Genomic DNA, 17768 nt, shown 5'->3' with positions numbered 1-17768 from the left:
AATCCTCTGTCTCCAAAGGACCTTATCCTTCCCAAATATTGCCTCTGATACCAACAGCATATAGAAACAACATTGAATACATACCTCACACTATTCAGCAGAGAGGATTGCGTTCAACTCAACTGATACTTGGTTCAGGAATGCAGACAGTACTCAGAGAGTTTATAACTAAAGCCCATTAGAGCTCAAGGAGCAGCAGGATAACTCCTACTACCATGGAAAAACTGATAAATGGTCACAAAACACAGCTGCAGCATGCACAAGTCAAACTCCCTGCATTCTCACAGTCTCTCAGAAGAGCATATTTTGGGACTGGATGCTTTTGTTATTTTAAGTCTTTTTCTTCATTCAGTTTTCCTCTCTAGTTTTGATTATTGCTTTGAAATTCACCCCAGGCCAAACAGTCACGGTATGAGAATCCCATTCTTCAAACTCTGCTTTACATGCCAGAACTTTTTATAAACAGTATCTGATTATTATTTTTTTCTCAGTGCTGTAAACAACTGCTGGGTTTTGCTCATCTGAAGATGATCAAAGCTGCCTGAGTAGATATTCTGAGTGAAAGAATTTAAATCTGATATTACAGCAAGCATCAAATTCTCCACTGAACAAAAATCTCATTTTAAGAAGGTACATGCAGCATACAAGAACCATGAAGATAGTTTTAGCAGTAGTATTCTCAGAAAAACAAGCTAAAAATCCTCTAAAATACTTTATGCATCAAGAAGGTTAAAGTGAGACAAAAAAATATTTCCTTATACAGCAGAATACCTAATACATTCATGGAGAAAGAAAAACAAAATGTGGCCTATCTAAGAAGTAAAATAGTCACAAGTTCATACTGGCTGGACTTAAACCATGCAACACATCATTTTATTCAATACAGTTTAGATGAATTTATTATTAAATTTAAGTAGCATGGGTACCATTTTTATCTGTAAAGACTATAAGATACCTATATTAGCAAATGTCAGGGCAAAAGGTCAATTTCTGTTTTAATGATGTTTATGTTTTGCCATTCTATAAACTGCCTGAACTAGAACATTATCTAAAAAACAACCTAAATTTTTATCTCTGTGTCATTCTAACCAACACCTTTCTACATAAAACTTTACTCATGAGACAACACTCTGAAAATGTTCTTTGCAAACCAGCAGCATCTCATATTGGCCAGATCTTTCCAGTTTATTATTCAGAAAAATCAATTAGTACAAACCTACAAGCTACAATATGTGTCTCCAATGTTATGTAGTTAAATCTTTAATTGTGGAAGGGAATCTCTGCTACGTCAAAAACTAAAGCAATAGAAATGGGTATGTAAGTGTAAAAATTCATGACACATCTTCATACTGAAATGAATGTGAATAAGTACTAATAACTTCCAAATTATGCAATGTTTAAATGTTTGTAGTTTTCTTTATATTAATTTCTTTATTTTTTGAATACTTACTGGAATCCTATAGGCAGACACTGAGCACCAGGCCTGAACACTGGAAGGCTGGGGATAAGCGTTAAGAAAGTACAATCATACTAAAGGAGAAACTCCAAAAGTTTTATTAGGATTTCAACAGACATTGCAAAAAAATATTGCATAATGATTGAAAACATAATATTTTAAACAAAGTAGCAACGTGGTATCAAGTAAAAGAAAGACTGAAACAGCTGTCTATATATGCTGTAGGGAAGATGTACCAGGAAAGGGATACAACATTTTTAAAATTCAAGGGCAAACGTGAACAAGTCACATTTCGATAGACTGACTGTACAATACCATAGATGTTTTACAAACTGCATAGCAGTGTAAAAAAAGGTTTTATCCTAAGTATACTGTATTCCTGCATTTGGAGCAGTTCACAAGGCAGAGATGTTGTTTACAACATTGATATTTTAATAGCTCTGGATTCTCATAAAAAATTAACTAATTTAACAAAAAAGCCAGTATCTACATTTGAAAATAAAAGTGCATGTATTGAGAAATAGTGTTATTTCTTAAGAATAGTACTTAAAAAGTTCATTTGATTAGATCAACAACTGAAGATGCAGTTCTGCACTGTGCTACAAGCAAGGTTCTACCAACACCAGTTCCTCTAACTGAACACCCTCTTTTCTGTAAGCGACCAAGACATTTGCCTGCCTACCATACTTCTCAGGGTTCTGAGTAGTTACAAGAATTTGATTACCAAAACCACCACATTGCTCACTAAAATATACCAGTAACCCCAGACAGATGTTTAAAGTAGATATAGCCATAAACACAAACATCATATCCTCAACATTCAGGAGCCTTCCAGTCACACAACTACTTTTAGATACTGGAGAGCAGCAGCAAGGAGCCATTAGAACTAAAAGACAAGAACTGATGAAAGTCTGTCTCCTGCCTTGTACTGAAGAATTTGTGGGTAATGAGCATCTCAATGCATTCAGAGAACTGGGCCTGGGGTGTAAAATTCCTAAATAAACCCCAGTCAGCTCTGTACATCAGTCCAGATTCTCTTTTCCAGATAACTGTGGTAACAGTATGTTGCTAACTTCTGTAGAGGGTTTACTCCTTTCTCTTCAAACAGAAAGAAAAGAAGTTGTTGGATCAAGAATATGTAGTTTGAAGATCGAGGCAGAACTTCTATTTGAACTCTTAAAATTTCAACTCATGGCACTGAAGAACTAGAATTTTTGTTTTCTGGGCACCTGTAGCACTCTCAATAGAAAAAGGCAGTGAATGTTTAGCTGGACTGAACCCAGAATGGAAAATGCACAGATACCAAAGTTGTGAACTGCAGCCAGACTAGCCATAAACAAGTGTCCAGTACAGAAATCACCAGTAATAAATTTAGCCATTTTTGTAAACATCTCCTCCTTATTAATGTCTTATTTTTTCCTATAATGGAAATACGTACTGTATTTCATTGTTCCAAGCTCTGGTCTGTTTCTGTTTTAGCTTTGTGGCACAGTTGCTAAGTGCAACGGGCTAGAGACGCCAACATTAATACAAACAAGTTGGAAAGTCAGTTCAAGTTATTACAGTTTCGCTATACCGGGTCATTTTTCATAGCATGTATTCTCTGTTCACAAATACTTTGTAAGATCTTTTCTTATGGAAGACTGGAAGCAAATTGGAGTTGTTTAACAAATGTGGTTGAACATACGTTTCTGATATGTCTTATGCAATTAACAAATCATGTCTCATCTTATGAAGATGATGCATTTGCTATACATACCAGTAATTTAAAATGCTCCTTAAAAAAGCAGCATTTTTATAGACAAATTAACAGAAAAGGAGACAATACATCTCACAATACCATAGAACAAGTAAAGCCCTTTCATTAGCTGCATTATAAATTCATAACTGTTCATCACATACTTAGAATTTCTGACTGCTCAAGCAATTTAACCCTCAGCCAACTGCAGGACAAGGAAAAATAATTTGAATATTTGATATTGATGTCATTGTAGGTGCAAGAGTGAAAACTAGTATTCCATGTTTTTAGCTCTAAAAGTTTTGCTCCCAGAAGTAAAATAACTGTCAAGAGTTCAGACGAAAAATAGCAATAGTTGACATGTCAAAACAAAGTTGTACTAAAAATTAAGCTGCTGTAAATCTAAGTTCATTTAGATCATTTCCCCCACCTGTTAACTAGGAAGAGCACTAGAACACTGATTTAATGAGAAAAGATGGGCTTAAGAGCTGTGTTTGAGACATCTATTGTAATGTTTTGAATTCTTCCTTACCTTTCAAATATTTGAATTATAATTTGTTAAAGAATAATCCAGATACAGAAAGTACATTTGGACAGGATTTCCTCTCACTACAGTTCAGTGTTTCCTATCTAAATGTGCATACCATTTAGAGGCCATTTTTGAAATGTTATCAGTCAACAGCAACATGGGCACCAGTGAGTCAGAAAACACACCTTAGGATTTTGTTCTTAAATTATATAAGTTAGATAAAACTACCCTGTCCAGCAAGTTCCGAATTTTTCAGACGTTAAGGCAACTTTCATTACTTTCCAGCTAAACAGTATTATAAAAAATAAATGTCACTTCAAACCTTATATACACAGTGACAGGAGATTTAGCTAGAAAGTATCTTTAGTACATTAATAAAGTGTCACGTAATATTACGGAGGTTACATCAGGTGCTTGAGTGTATGTGCAATTGGAGTGGCTGCAATACCTAAAGTACTGGTTTCAAAACAGAGCGCAGTGAACGTCCTTCTTTCGTGAGTTCTCGTGTTACACACATACATGGCAGCGGAACAGCCTCCTCTCTTCTCTCTACTGCATTATAGCTACATTTCTTCAAGTGGTCAGCCATGCTTACGATGTCAGCAAACTTCCACTCATTCACAGTGCAGAAGGCTGTACTGAAGCGCCAGACCTAGAAAATAAGTTGCACTTAGGCCCCAAATGTTTTAAGATACCTGAACTCAGAGCAGAATATTAAAGGCTTCGGCTAAAAAACTTTAAAGCAATGTTTGTGCATCTACTGTAAATCATACTAAAAACTAACATAACAAAAATACACAATGCTAAATTTTGTATAGTCAGTCTCAGGCTGATTGAGATTCCAAGACAACTCTGAACACGGGGAAGAAACACAGGCTATCAGATGCTAAATGACAAAGTATTGCAAGACCAAGTCACAAAAATTCGGTTCTGAAATTATGAACTGCAATTCCAAATGAGTGCTGCAGGTACTCTGCAGCTTGGGGTGGGGAGCACAGTAAAAACTATACTACACCTAGGTCATCCAAAGGTTTTAAATTATTTCAATATTTAAGGCACTCAATATCATGGCAATAGATTGGATCTCAACAGGTTATTAAAAATTGCTATAAATACTACAAAGGCAAGAAAAGCAAACTTTCTAGGCAGCTTTCCCACTTCTGTGGAATATTGGTCTGAAAGAAAATCATGAAGTAGTCTTTTAATATTTTAAAATATTGGAAAAAACCCAGTTGATTTACCTACATCCAGTGAAAACTAAACAGATGCTACGTCAACTTCTACAAGTGTCAAGAAGACTGAGCCAACTTGCTAGCAATGTTCACGTTATCAAGAGCCAGTAGTAACAGGGATAGTATTAAGAGAAAAAGCAGAGACATGACCAGTTTAATAATTTCCCTTTCACCTTCAAAAAAAGAGGAAAAAACAAAAAAAACCCCTTACCTTTTCCTTTACCTGCCAAGAACTTCCATCTGGGTACTTTCTCTTCTCCCAAAGCAGTATCACCATTCCACGTGCTTGAAGTAAGCTTCCACACACATCTCTCATTAAACGTGACACTCTTGAAAGCTGACATAAACTAAAGCCATCTAGAAAACTAGCAATGTGCTGCAGCACCTCAAAAGGTAGACTACTCAGATGGTCATTGTGCAGTCCAATTAAGCAGCTTTTTGCTGGTTCCACTAATACTGTGGATATACAAGGCTGAACTCCAAATGACCGTAAGTGGCGGTCATGAATAATTTTTGCCCCTTGTGTTGAAGGACAAAACCTTCGTTGAGAATATGTACACCCATAATATGCCAAAGGACACCTCTGCTCCATCCAGCCATTAAGGCCAGCATGAATGTCTCCATGCACATTCTTAAAATGCGACGAAAACTCATTCCTTCTAAACAACTGTCCACAAACAAATGTAAACATTGAACGCTGTTTTGTTTGGTATCTAGCCACATATTCCAATACCAAATCCAGTCCAAGGGTTTGGAATGGACTTGGATTTGAGAGCTGTGGGTTGGCATGATCACATGCAGAAGCTGAAGCTATTTCCCCCACCATTGTATTCGTGGCCAATATAGCAGATGGGAGAGAAAATGTTTGGGTCCCAAAGTCAACGTGATACGCATCAACAGCACGACTTTCTGATATGCCCCTACCTCCGGGAGAGTCTCCCAGGCAAAACAAAAGAGCTGCGGTGATTAGATCAATCCCCTGAAGACCCATAGGATCTTCTGTTATCTCCAAATCTGATGTATCAACAGCTTTGTCTTCTTTTGGTGTTGACCAATAGTGGTTAAAAAGGAATCTGTATGATCGATGCCGCAAAAGCGAAAATGCATCTATGTTTCTCAATCTTTCTCGCTCCACTTGTCTCTCTAACATTTCTTCTTCATTAGCATTATGGGGAAGTAGTACATGACTAACATTGCCATTAACTAAGTGATCAGCTGATACTACTTCTTCTTTAAGTTGTGCTGTTACAGGGATGGAGCTGCAAGACTCTAATGCTTCATCATCACAAGATGCAGTACATTCACCGTTTGTTACACTGGACGGTTTTGAATCAGATACACCAAGATCTTCATTCTGGTCCAACACCCTTGAACATTCATTTTCTACATGAAAGCCATTACACAGAAGTGAGGAGTTATTGAGGTTTAGATTTAAGTCCTTATTTTGCACTACATCATAACAAATATCACTAGAACCATTTTGCTCCATTTGTGAATTTTGACTCAGGCTATCCAAGTTAATTCCCCCAACTGCTCCTACATTATCTTCATCTGGATAGTCACAGTCAGTCTTTTTATCCTCAATAATGCCACTAGAAGCTTGTTCTTTAATCTCAGTATCTTCTTTCATTTCATGGGGTGAAATGCAGGTATTTGAACTTAACATATTAATGTCCCTTGTAGCAGTGTTCAGAATATCCAGAGCAGCAGCTAAACTCCTCGTTGTTTCTACAGTAGCTTGATAAAGTGCACCATAGGACTCTTCATCTACAGGCATCAAACCATTTGTATGCACTGTATCTGGGGCACTTGGTTTGACAGAGGTTTGCTCTCTGGATTCTGGTATTTGTTCACCTGCTTTTGACATCATAGTTGCTACCTTAAGGGATTCTAATAACATGCGCTGGTCTTGAAGGGCTAAAGCCATATCTAGCTGCTCCACTTCATCAACATCTTTACTCAGGTTTTCGTAAGATTTTCGGTCAGCGTAACTGACTGGCCATCTATTCCACTCCATGGTACAACATACCACACTTGCAGGACAAACCTCTAGATGATCAGCAATTTTATTTCGGGCTACTATGAAGGGACATCCAAAGCCACTATTCAAACAAGGCACTCTTTCAAGTGGACATAACATGCGATGTTCCTCAGCTTTACAGGAGTGAAAAACTGCTCCACAAACCAATGGGCAGCCAATCAAATCACAGGAAATGCCTGGCTCCGGTCTGGTCATACAGCGACGGCTGACACAGTTCACACAGTGCGTATGTTGCTGATGTTCCTCCATGACTGGAAATCCAATTCTGAGTAAAGAGAAAGGAGATAACAGCATAGAATATTAATTCAATATTGTTAATATATACTGACTATTATTTGCAGTTTTGCATCCTTGGTCAGTAGCCATTTTCAGAAAACAAGTATGAAAGGTCTAATTTCAAAGAAATGGTGCTTAAAAGTTCATCTGAAAATTAAAAATACACATTTGTATCAGAGTCCAAAACATAGCCTACACGTTTTATTTACCAGGTCTAATATATGCAACTTAGGTAAAAGTGTTGTATAATCCTTTCCACTGGAATAGTCCTTTTCCTCTGCCCACTGCAAATAGATAATTCCATTAAAAAAAAAGAATGAACGTTGACTATATAGCCTACACCTGAAGTCATGAACCATACAACTGTACAGAGCAGAGAGACAAAATAAAGGAAACCAGATTCATCCTCATCTCCAGTTCTCTAAATTAAACAGAGGCAACATAATCCCCAGGCTGCCTGCTGCCACCTAAGCTGCTGACACCCTCTTTCATAGAGTTCTGTTTAAAGCAATCTGCAGCCTTCAGTGAGTATCTCGATTCCCTGTCATGTCTTGTTCTGCCCCCACTACATGCATCTAACACAGTGCAGTCCTTTGCAACAGGTCTTCACTCTTTTTCTTCATCTATAGCCTAGAGTTCCTCCCTTATTTTTATACTAGTTTTTGTACAAGGGTAGCAATTATGCTATGCAATTACACTACACATTAAATAAGTCCTTTTATTTCCATGAAAACTTTTACATAAGACTTCAGTAGCCAACATGGTTGTATCTGAAAACAAACAGAAAAACAAACAAAAAGAAAAACAAACAAAAAGAAAAACAAACAAAAACCACGAAAAAAGCAAAAAACAAACAAGAAAAAAAAGAAAAAAGGTAAGAGTAAACTTTGCATCTTTGTATGATACTTTGAGAAACTCTGGAATGACTCATTAGCTGGAGTGCAGGCCCACACAAGTGACCAGGCTCTCCCTTGTGCTTTAACAAATTCCCTCTCAGAAATGACACCAGTAGGCAGCAAAGTTCAGAGATATCAGAGAATGACTTGTGCAGAACAAAATCTGAAAATACTGTTTCAAAAACACGTTGCTCAGTTCCATCTTTTCCTTACTCTCCCACCCTCTAGCAATTTTTTGAGAAATAAAATGTTCAAATACTTTAAGATTGACAGAAATGGTTCCTTATTCTGCTAGCTAACAAATGCTCTCACACATTGCCCTTGGGCTAAACATTTCAGTTTAATGCACTAAAGCTTCTTAAAATTACACTAAAAAAATAAAACTGCTTAGTATTATTCCTTCTGTTCAAATTGAAGGCCAAAGGAAACAAACTGCCTTTTAGACACTTCACTTCAAATAATTTAAAGCATTTAAATAGAAATCTATGTGACACTTCACTCACTTGTATTCTTTTATAATGCTTTGAAATTCATGCCAACTTTAAGCAGCAATCAGTCCTCATCCCCCCATCCGTAGTAATTTGGATGACTTAAATATTTTAGCCACCCACTCTCCTGAACACTTCTAACAAAGAAGCATATGTGCTACACTTAGCAGGCAAAACACAGCTGAATTTCCCCCACCATACCTTAGCATTTATATGCTGAGTAACAAGTGAGTTTCAAAATAAATTGTCAAGTGCATCAGTCACTGGACTCAGTGACTGACTGACTTGCTAAACATTTTTGCAAACCTTTTTGGCACACAACCTGCTTTCAACTTGCAAATTATGTCAGATAGCATCTACTACAAAGAGCTGAAACATGTTCAGTAAAGAATGAGAGACAATTATTGGACTTCTCTGAAGATATTTTTAGTTCTTCCAGCAAAGCTCTAAGTTAATTCTTGCCAAACACAGCAGCCTGTTGCTAGACCAAAGAAAGTCTCAGAAATTTGCACCAATACTGAAACCAAACTGTAGTTTTCCTCAAGTCAACAGGTGAGCAGAGATCAAAAGGAAGCTCTGAGGTTATGTGTGTATTTTAAAGTGCGTAAGACAAAATGGAAACAGCACTGGAAAATACAATTACTAGTTTATAATGCAGGAGCCCTTAGAGACCCCAGCCCTTGTTTCATGTATCTAAGCAGTCCTGCTCCCCTAAAGCAACAGTCTGGTAGCAGTAAAGCAGTTTAGGCTGGCCAGAAGGGAGCCACTTGCAGAGCAGTGGGCAGGTGTGTTGGTAGCACTCACTGCTAAGCCAGCACTGTTCTTCTGCTTCTAGGCCAAAGCTGGCCCACATGCAACAGCTCAGAATGCTCAAACTGAGCTCCTATTTGGCTGCACCATTTCTGTAGACATACCCTAAATTAGTCAACCATCATTAAATACTATCTTTAAATAGCCCATGTGAGCTTACACAGAACATTCTATTAAGACAGTAAAACATCCTCCTCCCCAGCACACTATCTTGGTCTTTACAAGTCAGATTGTGAAACCTGAGTTGCACGATGATACTGGCTTTTCTCAGGCCTCTGGACTCCTTCACACATAAGCTAATATTCATCAAAATTTAATGACTTCACACACACAAATAACATTTTGAAGTGTGCAAGAAGGAAACAAAATCTGGTGACAACATCAAATATCAGTAACAGACAGTATATGAAAGCCAAAGCAGACACTAAAATACCAAGCCAATGGGTAGACGCTAATTTGTTCTATAGCAGATGTTTCAGGTTGTTTTCTCTTAAAATTCAAATTCTTTGGTTCTTTATCTAAATATGTAATTTAGAATCTCTTCAGACATCAGTAGACCATCAGTAGACCATTCACTAAAATTCTGTGCTCTGCTTAACTACACAGCACCTGCAGGAGAACTTCAATTTAGTCAGAATATCACATTTTATTTAGAGGTTACTACAAAGCCTTTTAAATATATTAAATGTCCTTTTATGCAATATATTTTAATATTTGGGGTTCAAACTCAACAGCTCTTTTGGGCAGTCATGTGTTCCTGGACTGCTTAAACTAGTTAATGCTTCTGATACAATTCAATTATCAAATTGCAAATTAAGTCCAAAGGAAAAAAAAACAAACAACTCTGTCAAATTGGTGAAATAAATAAGACCTCAAGAATTAGCACATTCATTAATCAGCAAATGACCATGACTCACTCTATTTTGTCAGCTAACTTTGTGAACCACAGAACTTAGCACCTCTTTGATTCATAGATTAAGAGCATCCACATATGAATAACTTTCCTTTAAATAACCATAACCAATATATCATTAGTACTATACTGAGAACAAGAACCACCCTCTTCCCAAATACTGCCTTGTAAAGGAAAAAAACCTGTTGGGTAACCAGGAGATAAAGAAAGTTCTTGCTGGAGGTAACAAAGTCCTTTCATTTTCTCTAATACAGCAAACTGAAAGAGCTAACAAAAAGTGTCATTGCTGACCTAAAGAAAAACACCCATCATTAAAACATGTACCGGTAACATTGACAGTGGTTACATCCCACTGTGTTCCTTGTCACAATATCGCGAGCAGACAGTGTCAAACCAATGACTACAGCAAGAAAGAACAGCTGTCCTTTTCTAATAGTGTAGTGTCAGCAACTACCTTCAATTCATCTCAGTGTGCTTAAGCACACACTTGACTGTTACTAGCAGAGAAACCTAAAAATACATCCCGTTCCAGTGAGGTGACCACTGCTGTCAGAATTTGTGCAATCACTTGATGTTATTGTACATACTATACAGTCAGCTGACCAAATCAGCCAGAACATGCTTTGAAAATCTGTCACAATCAAAAGGATTAAAATTCCAGCTGCTACAGCCACATGATTTTCAGTTGCTGTTATAACACAAACATTAAAATAGCATAATAAAGGTTTCAGACACTACACAGTGCTTCAGCAGCAAGTGAGAGCTCTCACTTCTACACCACAGGAGCTGTACTCAGTATTATGAAACCCAAAGCCTGCTTGCTTACTCTCCCCTACATGAACTCTTTAGTGCCAATAAGACAGGAAATCACAGCAACCATTACTGCTAGAGGAACCCTCCATTACTCAGCCACCTTTTATTCACCAAACCTATAAAGCTCAAGTACCTTTGAGACTTCTATCAAATTCAACTAAATAGGCCAACAGGTTCTTAAATTACTGGTTCAAGGAAGTAGAAGTACAGAGACACACAAGCTGTACTACAGGTTTAAACTCCCAGGAGCATCCAAATCCACCCACAAGGAAATATATGCAAACTATGCTTAAAAATTCCTTTTTCTTCTGGACACTGAGGAAGAGACTGCCATATTTCTCAATCTTCCATCTTTTACCCAGGCTTCTGTCAGGAACTTTTCTTTCAGATGCCCAACTTAAATGCCCAACTTAAATTCTTCAGCCTTATGAGACACTAATTACCACTCCCACCCCTGAGTTCATCAAGGCAACTCTGATTTCTCTTACAAGTAGAGGGATGAGGGAAGTTAAAACTGTATTCAAAACAGTTGGATAGATGAGAGCTCACTGCATTCTCTAACAAATTCAGCCACAACAAAGAAGAGAGCAGCTTCCCTGGCTGGCACTGACTGCACATATTGAATATTTAGACTGAGTCTGCATTACTGTTTTGTTAATCACTGAAAACATGAGAAGAAACTGCAATGACTAAAGCCCAAATTACTGTATAAGTAGGATGTCACTGGACCATTATGACCATAGCCTACACAAATTTATTACACAAAGGAAGCAGAAGAAGTTCATGCTCAAAACATGGCTTCTTACTGCAAGGAGAAAACCTCAGGGGGACAGATACTTCTGGAAAGATTCTAGTTTTATCAGTGGTCCAGCACTGCAGGAATATATACTAACTGCATTTTTAAGCATCATTTAAAGTTACCTATTCCCCTCACAAACAAACCAGAGCAAAACAAAAAGAAACCTCTACAGCAAAAATAGTGAGCATTATAATTATAGGGAAGTGCAACCTATTTTATGTCAACCTTATAAATAACAGGTTTTCCATGTCTATTCCTGACCCCAGTATCCTACTACAGGAGCGAAAATCTATTTTACATTCTTTTGACTAGCACTTTATGAGTTCCTTTCTTCCGAGTGGCAAACCATCTTCCTACTATTCAGAGATTTCAGTGAGGTTATTTCCTCCCAAATCACTACAGCCAGGAAAAAAAAAAAGAATTGAAGGGGAAAATGACCCAAAGCAAAACACTGATTTGACTGAAGTGGATCCTCCACAGATGCCCTGTGTGCCTGGCTTTGATCCATCTTAGAATAGAAGCTCTGATGAAATGACAGAACACTTTCTCTGTTAAACTCAGCAAGTGTTAAAAATCAAATCCAAAACTACTAGACTTTTCCTTAGAGTACTTCTGTGACAGATCTGCCATGCATTCTTGCTTCCCTGACATATTCCCCAGAAGGAAACCCCAAGGCCTCAATATGCCTTTGGCCACACACTGACAACAGGACAACTGCAGAAGGAACAGCTATGCTTGCTGCAAGGCTCAGGCACAAAAGCACTCTACCTGTTGAGACGGTGACAGGGCAGAATCAGCTGGAGAGCCAGTAGATTTCATGTGTAAAGCACTTCTGAACTTGAGCACAGTGTGACTCCTCAATGGCTGCAGACTCTGCAAGAAATGAGATCAGAAGTAACGCTTCATTTCAGGTGTAGACATTGCTTTCCATATGTACAATCCCCGGATAGGTCTTGTGCTTACACTACCTGGAACTACAAATGTCAGAATTTTTTCAGCTTTTATAGAAATACAAACAAGTTTTTAACAAACTTCCCAAGAGCAACCTAAGTTCTGTCATTTTAGCTTATTGCTAGCTGTTAGCCACTTGGGATGGTGACCTCATTACAGTTAAGGCTATAAGAGATTATTAAAAGCTATTATTCTGACCTACTGCACTTAATTCATTGCTTGGACCACTTCAGGAAAAAAACAAACTTGAATGAAAGATTACAGCATCTGGAGAACTAAAATAAATAAATTTGAAGTTTTATTCTTTTACAAACTGCATTCTAGTCTAGTTACAATTCGTCCATCTTCAGTCTTCACACATGAGAACTCATTAAGCAGTTGCTTACTATTAAAAAGCTTTTTACTGTAACAAGCTGCTTCTTCCTTGTGTTCATACCCAAGGATTATCACTAAAACTTATTAGACATAGAGCCGAGGTGATATGCCCAAAGGAACAATGATATGCTTATTCCCTGATACCAACTCAGGAAAAGAGAAAAGGAAACAAGCCATTTCTCAGAAACCAGAAACAGACCTATTGGAAAAAAAGAAAGCATTCTGTATTACAGTAGGTAGTTTTAACCACCCAAAAGAAACCAAGAATAAATCCTTCTTATGTAATATTTTAATTCAGACATGCTGCCGAAGAATTCCTGACCTCTGCATATTTACAGAAATTGGACCAAGAATCTTGTTAATACACTGTTTCAAGTCTTACTACACAAGTTTAACCAGTTCCCGTAGCAAATTAAGAAAACAACTTTAAAGTAAATGGACCATGAAAGTAACTCCTCTCCAGCATCCCAGACTGAAATGCATATGTCATATATTCTGCACATATAAAGTTATTTTTTTCCATAAAAATACACACCTTGTTAGTAGACAATGGCCAGACCAATACACAGCAAAACAGTTCAAAAAACCATTTAACAGACAAACACCTCATCAGATTACACTGTAGTAGAAATGAGGGAGTTTGTCCCAAAATATTTTGAAAAATTAAAAGAAGATTATGAGAACAAGATACACAGTTTTAACAACTTTAACCTATTCTTTATTCAGGCATTTCACTCTTATAAAGTGGAAGACTTTTTTTCAGCAACTGTTAGGTTTTTCTCACTTCCAAGCTCCTTGGTTTTAAATCCAAGAGAAACACCAAAAAAAAATAGACAACTTTAAAAAATCCTCTCACCTATCTCAAATAGCTGATGACAGAAAGCTGGTAATATATTTCTTAATGAGCATGTTATACCAGCCTTTCAATAAATGTTTCTGACATGAATGAAGAACTGGAAAACGCAAACATCTTCACTACAAGTTTGTGTAGGGTTTTAGGATGTAGAATGAGTCATCAATTTGTTATCTCTAATATCATTCAGACTGCCTTTTCCAAACATCAACAGGCTTGATGCTATTTCTTTTTCCCCAAAGACTCCAGCTGAACATTCCTATCCAAACACATTCCTTATCCAATGACAATAGTGACTCAGCCAAAACAAGGTTTTGTAAGAGCTATGTCAGTAAAGTACACTCACACAAAGATCCTATTTGCAATAAATCTATCACTCCAACAAATTTCTTTGTCCAATAGGACTTTCGGAAAAAAACTACAATTTCTACTAGAAATGCTTCTAAATAGAAAAATAAAAGCCTGAACTACAAACAAAACACCATCCACCTTCCAACATCTATATAACCAAGTCTGAACCAGGTATCACAATCAGCCTGAACGACTACCTAAAGTTTTGTATGAAGAGCTATAACTTAAAACTTTACCTCACCATGCCTCTCATTCTCATGCCTTAAGTTTAAACCTATCATGTTTTCATCATGATTTCACATTAAGAGCTTAGATCAGTGTTGGGCATTTGGTAAAGAAACAGCACAGACTACTCAGTTAGATGTTCTGCTGAGTGTAAGGGTTTGGAGAGTACTGTAGCTTCAAGTAGCATTAACAGATTACAATAAAATTATAACAAGACATCAAGTGTCACCTCAGAAACTATGAAAAACAGTAGCTTGCAAAGTAAATTAGAATCTAGAGCTCCCCTGCCATTTTAATTCTCTAGGCCTGTTTCAAAGCAGTTTATGTTACAAGATTTTTCAGTCCTTTTCCTTCATTCAGTATTGAGGCTGGATAGTGCACAGACGTTCAGGACAGCTTTCTCTGGGGCCTTCAATAATATAACTACTTCTTTATTTGAGCTCCCTGCAGGAATACTTACCACCCCTTATACAATGTAACCATCTCAACCAGAGATAATTATCTTTATTCTTACTATGCAGATAAGGAAACTGAAGGCAAATTGCCACCAGAACACTGATGACTACATAAATGATTCCCTGCTCCCATCCCTGTACCACTGGATCGCATTGCCAGAGACAAAGAGCCTTCGCCTTATCTGAGGCAGAGCTCACCAAAGAAATAGGTCTATCGATATGAGGGAAATTTTGTTATTTTTAGTTTAATTGGCCTGAATACAAAGCACAGGTTTTTTACACAGCTGAAATCTGCAGCAGCTGCAGGAGCTGACTTGAAGACTGGCAGCCATATGCTTTCTTCTTCAGAAAGTTGTAGACTACAAGACGCTCTCTTTAGGACCTAAAAACCTGGCTGTCTAAAAAGATGCAGAAATCTTGTCCAGACAGTCTCTAACCAGGTATTGCTTGTTAAACTCAACACTAATTTTGCTTATTAGACTTCTAACATCACAGTGAAAGGCACGGAAAATATAATCCAAATTTAAGAAGTTAGTTGAGTAAATGCTAAATTTAGTGCAAAAGAAAGAATGTTCAGGCAGCAGATAAAAACACTCCCTTTGCACAGCAGTGCCCATTCTGCTGGGATTCTCCTGTTTGCTAACACCTTCTGACTTTGGAAGAAAATGAGACAAGAGACCCCACAAAAAGTTTCAGCTTACAATAGATCCCCAATTCACCCTCTTTATCTCTTCTCTGTATGAAACTTGACCACTGCCGAGAAATTACACACAGATATTTACATGAATACAGAGTGGAAGACAAAGTAAAGTTGACAGTGTATTTTTCAGTCTTCCAGGTACTCAACTTCCTTACCAAGCAAAGCTCTTCTAATAATATATTTTGTACTTCAGGGAGAGGGGTGCAGAGGGGAAGATCATAAATAGGCATAAAGCCTCTTCAAAAAGGATGCATGAACCTTAACCATCCAAACAGCACAAGTCAAGGTGTATGACATCAACATGCAGCAGCAGAAGGCAGCACCTGTCCAGCAAAAGGATTTAACCATCACATACTACACACCAATTCTAGAGAAAGTAGAGGAAGATACCTTGCCTTAAGTATTAGCACAAGCAAGGTGATGCTGTTACTAGAGGAGCACAGGCCTAGGTTTGGACTAGTATGCTAACGCACGCTTATTCTGGCATATTAACAGCATATAATCAGCAAAAGGGAAACAAGGATTATGAAAAGCTCCTCAGCCAAATCCGAGTAGAACTTTACAGAACAAAAGAAAGCCGTCTCTCCGGGTTGTTTCCTTTAAGAATTCTGAAGAACCTGCTGCAAACGGCGGCGCTAGAACTTTTGGAAGTGAGGCCACAGAACTGTTCCAACACGCGAACCGTTCAACAAGCTGCTGTCATCTCCCTGTGTGCTTCTGATTGCCGACCCGCGGGGTTACGGGAGTGCAACCACGTAAACTTCTTTACCTTCATAAAAGAGGGAAACAAAGGTTCCACTGCACGTCAACAACAGCCATCAAAAAAAAGGAATTGAGAGGAGTCCAAACACCGCCTCTGGCACGGTCTGAGCACACCTACTCGAAACACGAACACGGGGGATTAGAGAAGGCTTCCATCAGTACCTCCACATTATTTGCACTCTTCCCCTCTCCTTCCACGCAGAAAGGAGACTCTCCGACTGCGGCCTCCACAGCACCAGGCAGACCCCGGCCCTATTCCCTCCCCACGTGCTATCGCGACACCCCGACAGCGCTGGCAGCACGGCGGGGTCAGAGGGAGCAGCACCGGCAGCGCTCTGTCCGCCGCCGCCGCCGCCCGTGAGCCCGCACGGGGCCGGCGCGGGGGCGGGGCGTTAGCGGCCACCCTACATGGCCCGGCCCGGCCGGCCAGCACAGCCTCGGGCCCCGCGGGGGTCGGGGGACAGGCGGGGCGGAGGGGACGTCGGGGCGGAGCCCCCCGCGGCTCGTCCGGCCGGACGCTGTCAGTGGCGGCGCGGAGCCGCCCCGGGCGCTCGGGTCCCGCCGGGCCGCCATTTGTTTACCGCCCGGCTGCCGGGCAGCGGGGCGCGGCCCCGGGTGGGGGGAAGCGCAGGCCCCGTGTCGCCCCGCCGGTCGCGGACAGCAGCGGCGGCTCACCCGTCCCGGTCGCTCGGCAGGCAGGCAGGAGGGCGTGGGAGTCTGCGCTGCGAGTCGCCCTTTTTCCCCCGCCGCGCTCCGGCCGCCGCCGCGCTGGGTTCCCGTGGCTCCGCCTCTGCCGGCCCGGCCCGGCCCGGCGCGGCCCCGCTCCGGCCGCGCGCGCGCGCGACACAGACACGGCCCGCGGGCGCGCGGGGCGGGGCGGGCCGGGAAGGGGCGGGGCCGCAGTGCCCGGATGTCGCGTGCTGCCTCCCCCGTGGCCTCCGCGCGTGCGCAGTGGTGGCGGTTGTGGCTGTACGCGTGCTGAGGAAGCGTGTGGGCTTGAGGGGGAGCCGGGACAGCGGGGACTGCCCTTCCCTGCCCAAACCTTGCCTTCCCTGCCCAAACCTTGCCTTCCCTGCCCAAACCTTGCCTTCCCTGCCCAAACCTT

The 17768-nt window shown here is 39.8% G+C and overlaps 1 protein-coding gene across 3 annotated transcripts; it reads right to left on the bottom strand.

Moving 5' to 3' along the window:
• Positions 1-1538: 1538 nt before the first annotated feature.
• On the bottom strand, positions 1539-17536 carry FBXO30 (F-box protein 30). Of its 3 annotated transcripts, XM_071549375.1 has the most exons (5): positions 17339-17536; positions 16671-16777; positions 12760-12864; positions 5167-7261; positions 1539-4375 (listed from the first exon to the last, which is right to left on the bottom strand). In XM_071549375.1, the coding sequence occupies exons 4-5, from the start codon at positions 7243-7245 to the stop codon at positions 4172-4174; spliced, it is 2283 nt and encodes a 760-aa protein (XP_071405476.1). In that variant the 5' UTR covers positions 7246-7261; positions 12760-12864; positions 16671-16777; positions 17339-17536; the 3' UTR covers positions 1539-4171. The 3 variants fall into 3 exon arrangements, with proteins under 3 accessions (XP_071405476.1, XP_071405475.1, XP_071405477.1); XM_071549374.1 differs by lacking the exon at positions 16671-16777; XM_071549376.1 differs by lacking the exons at positions 16671-16777; positions 17339-17536 and adding an exon at positions 16826-17094.
• Positions 17537-17768: the final 232 nt, after the last annotated feature.

The sequence above is a fragment of the Pithys albifrons genome, chromosome 2, assembly GCF_047495875.1.
Source record: "Pithys albifrons albifrons isolate INPA30051 chromosome 2, PitAlb_v1, whole genome shotgun sequence".
In the NCBI taxonomy this organism is placed as follows: domain Eukaryota; kingdom Metazoa; phylum Chordata; class Aves; order Passeriformes; family Thamnophilidae; genus Pithys; species Pithys albifrons.
This window is presented reverse-complemented; position numbering and strand designations above follow the sequence as displayed.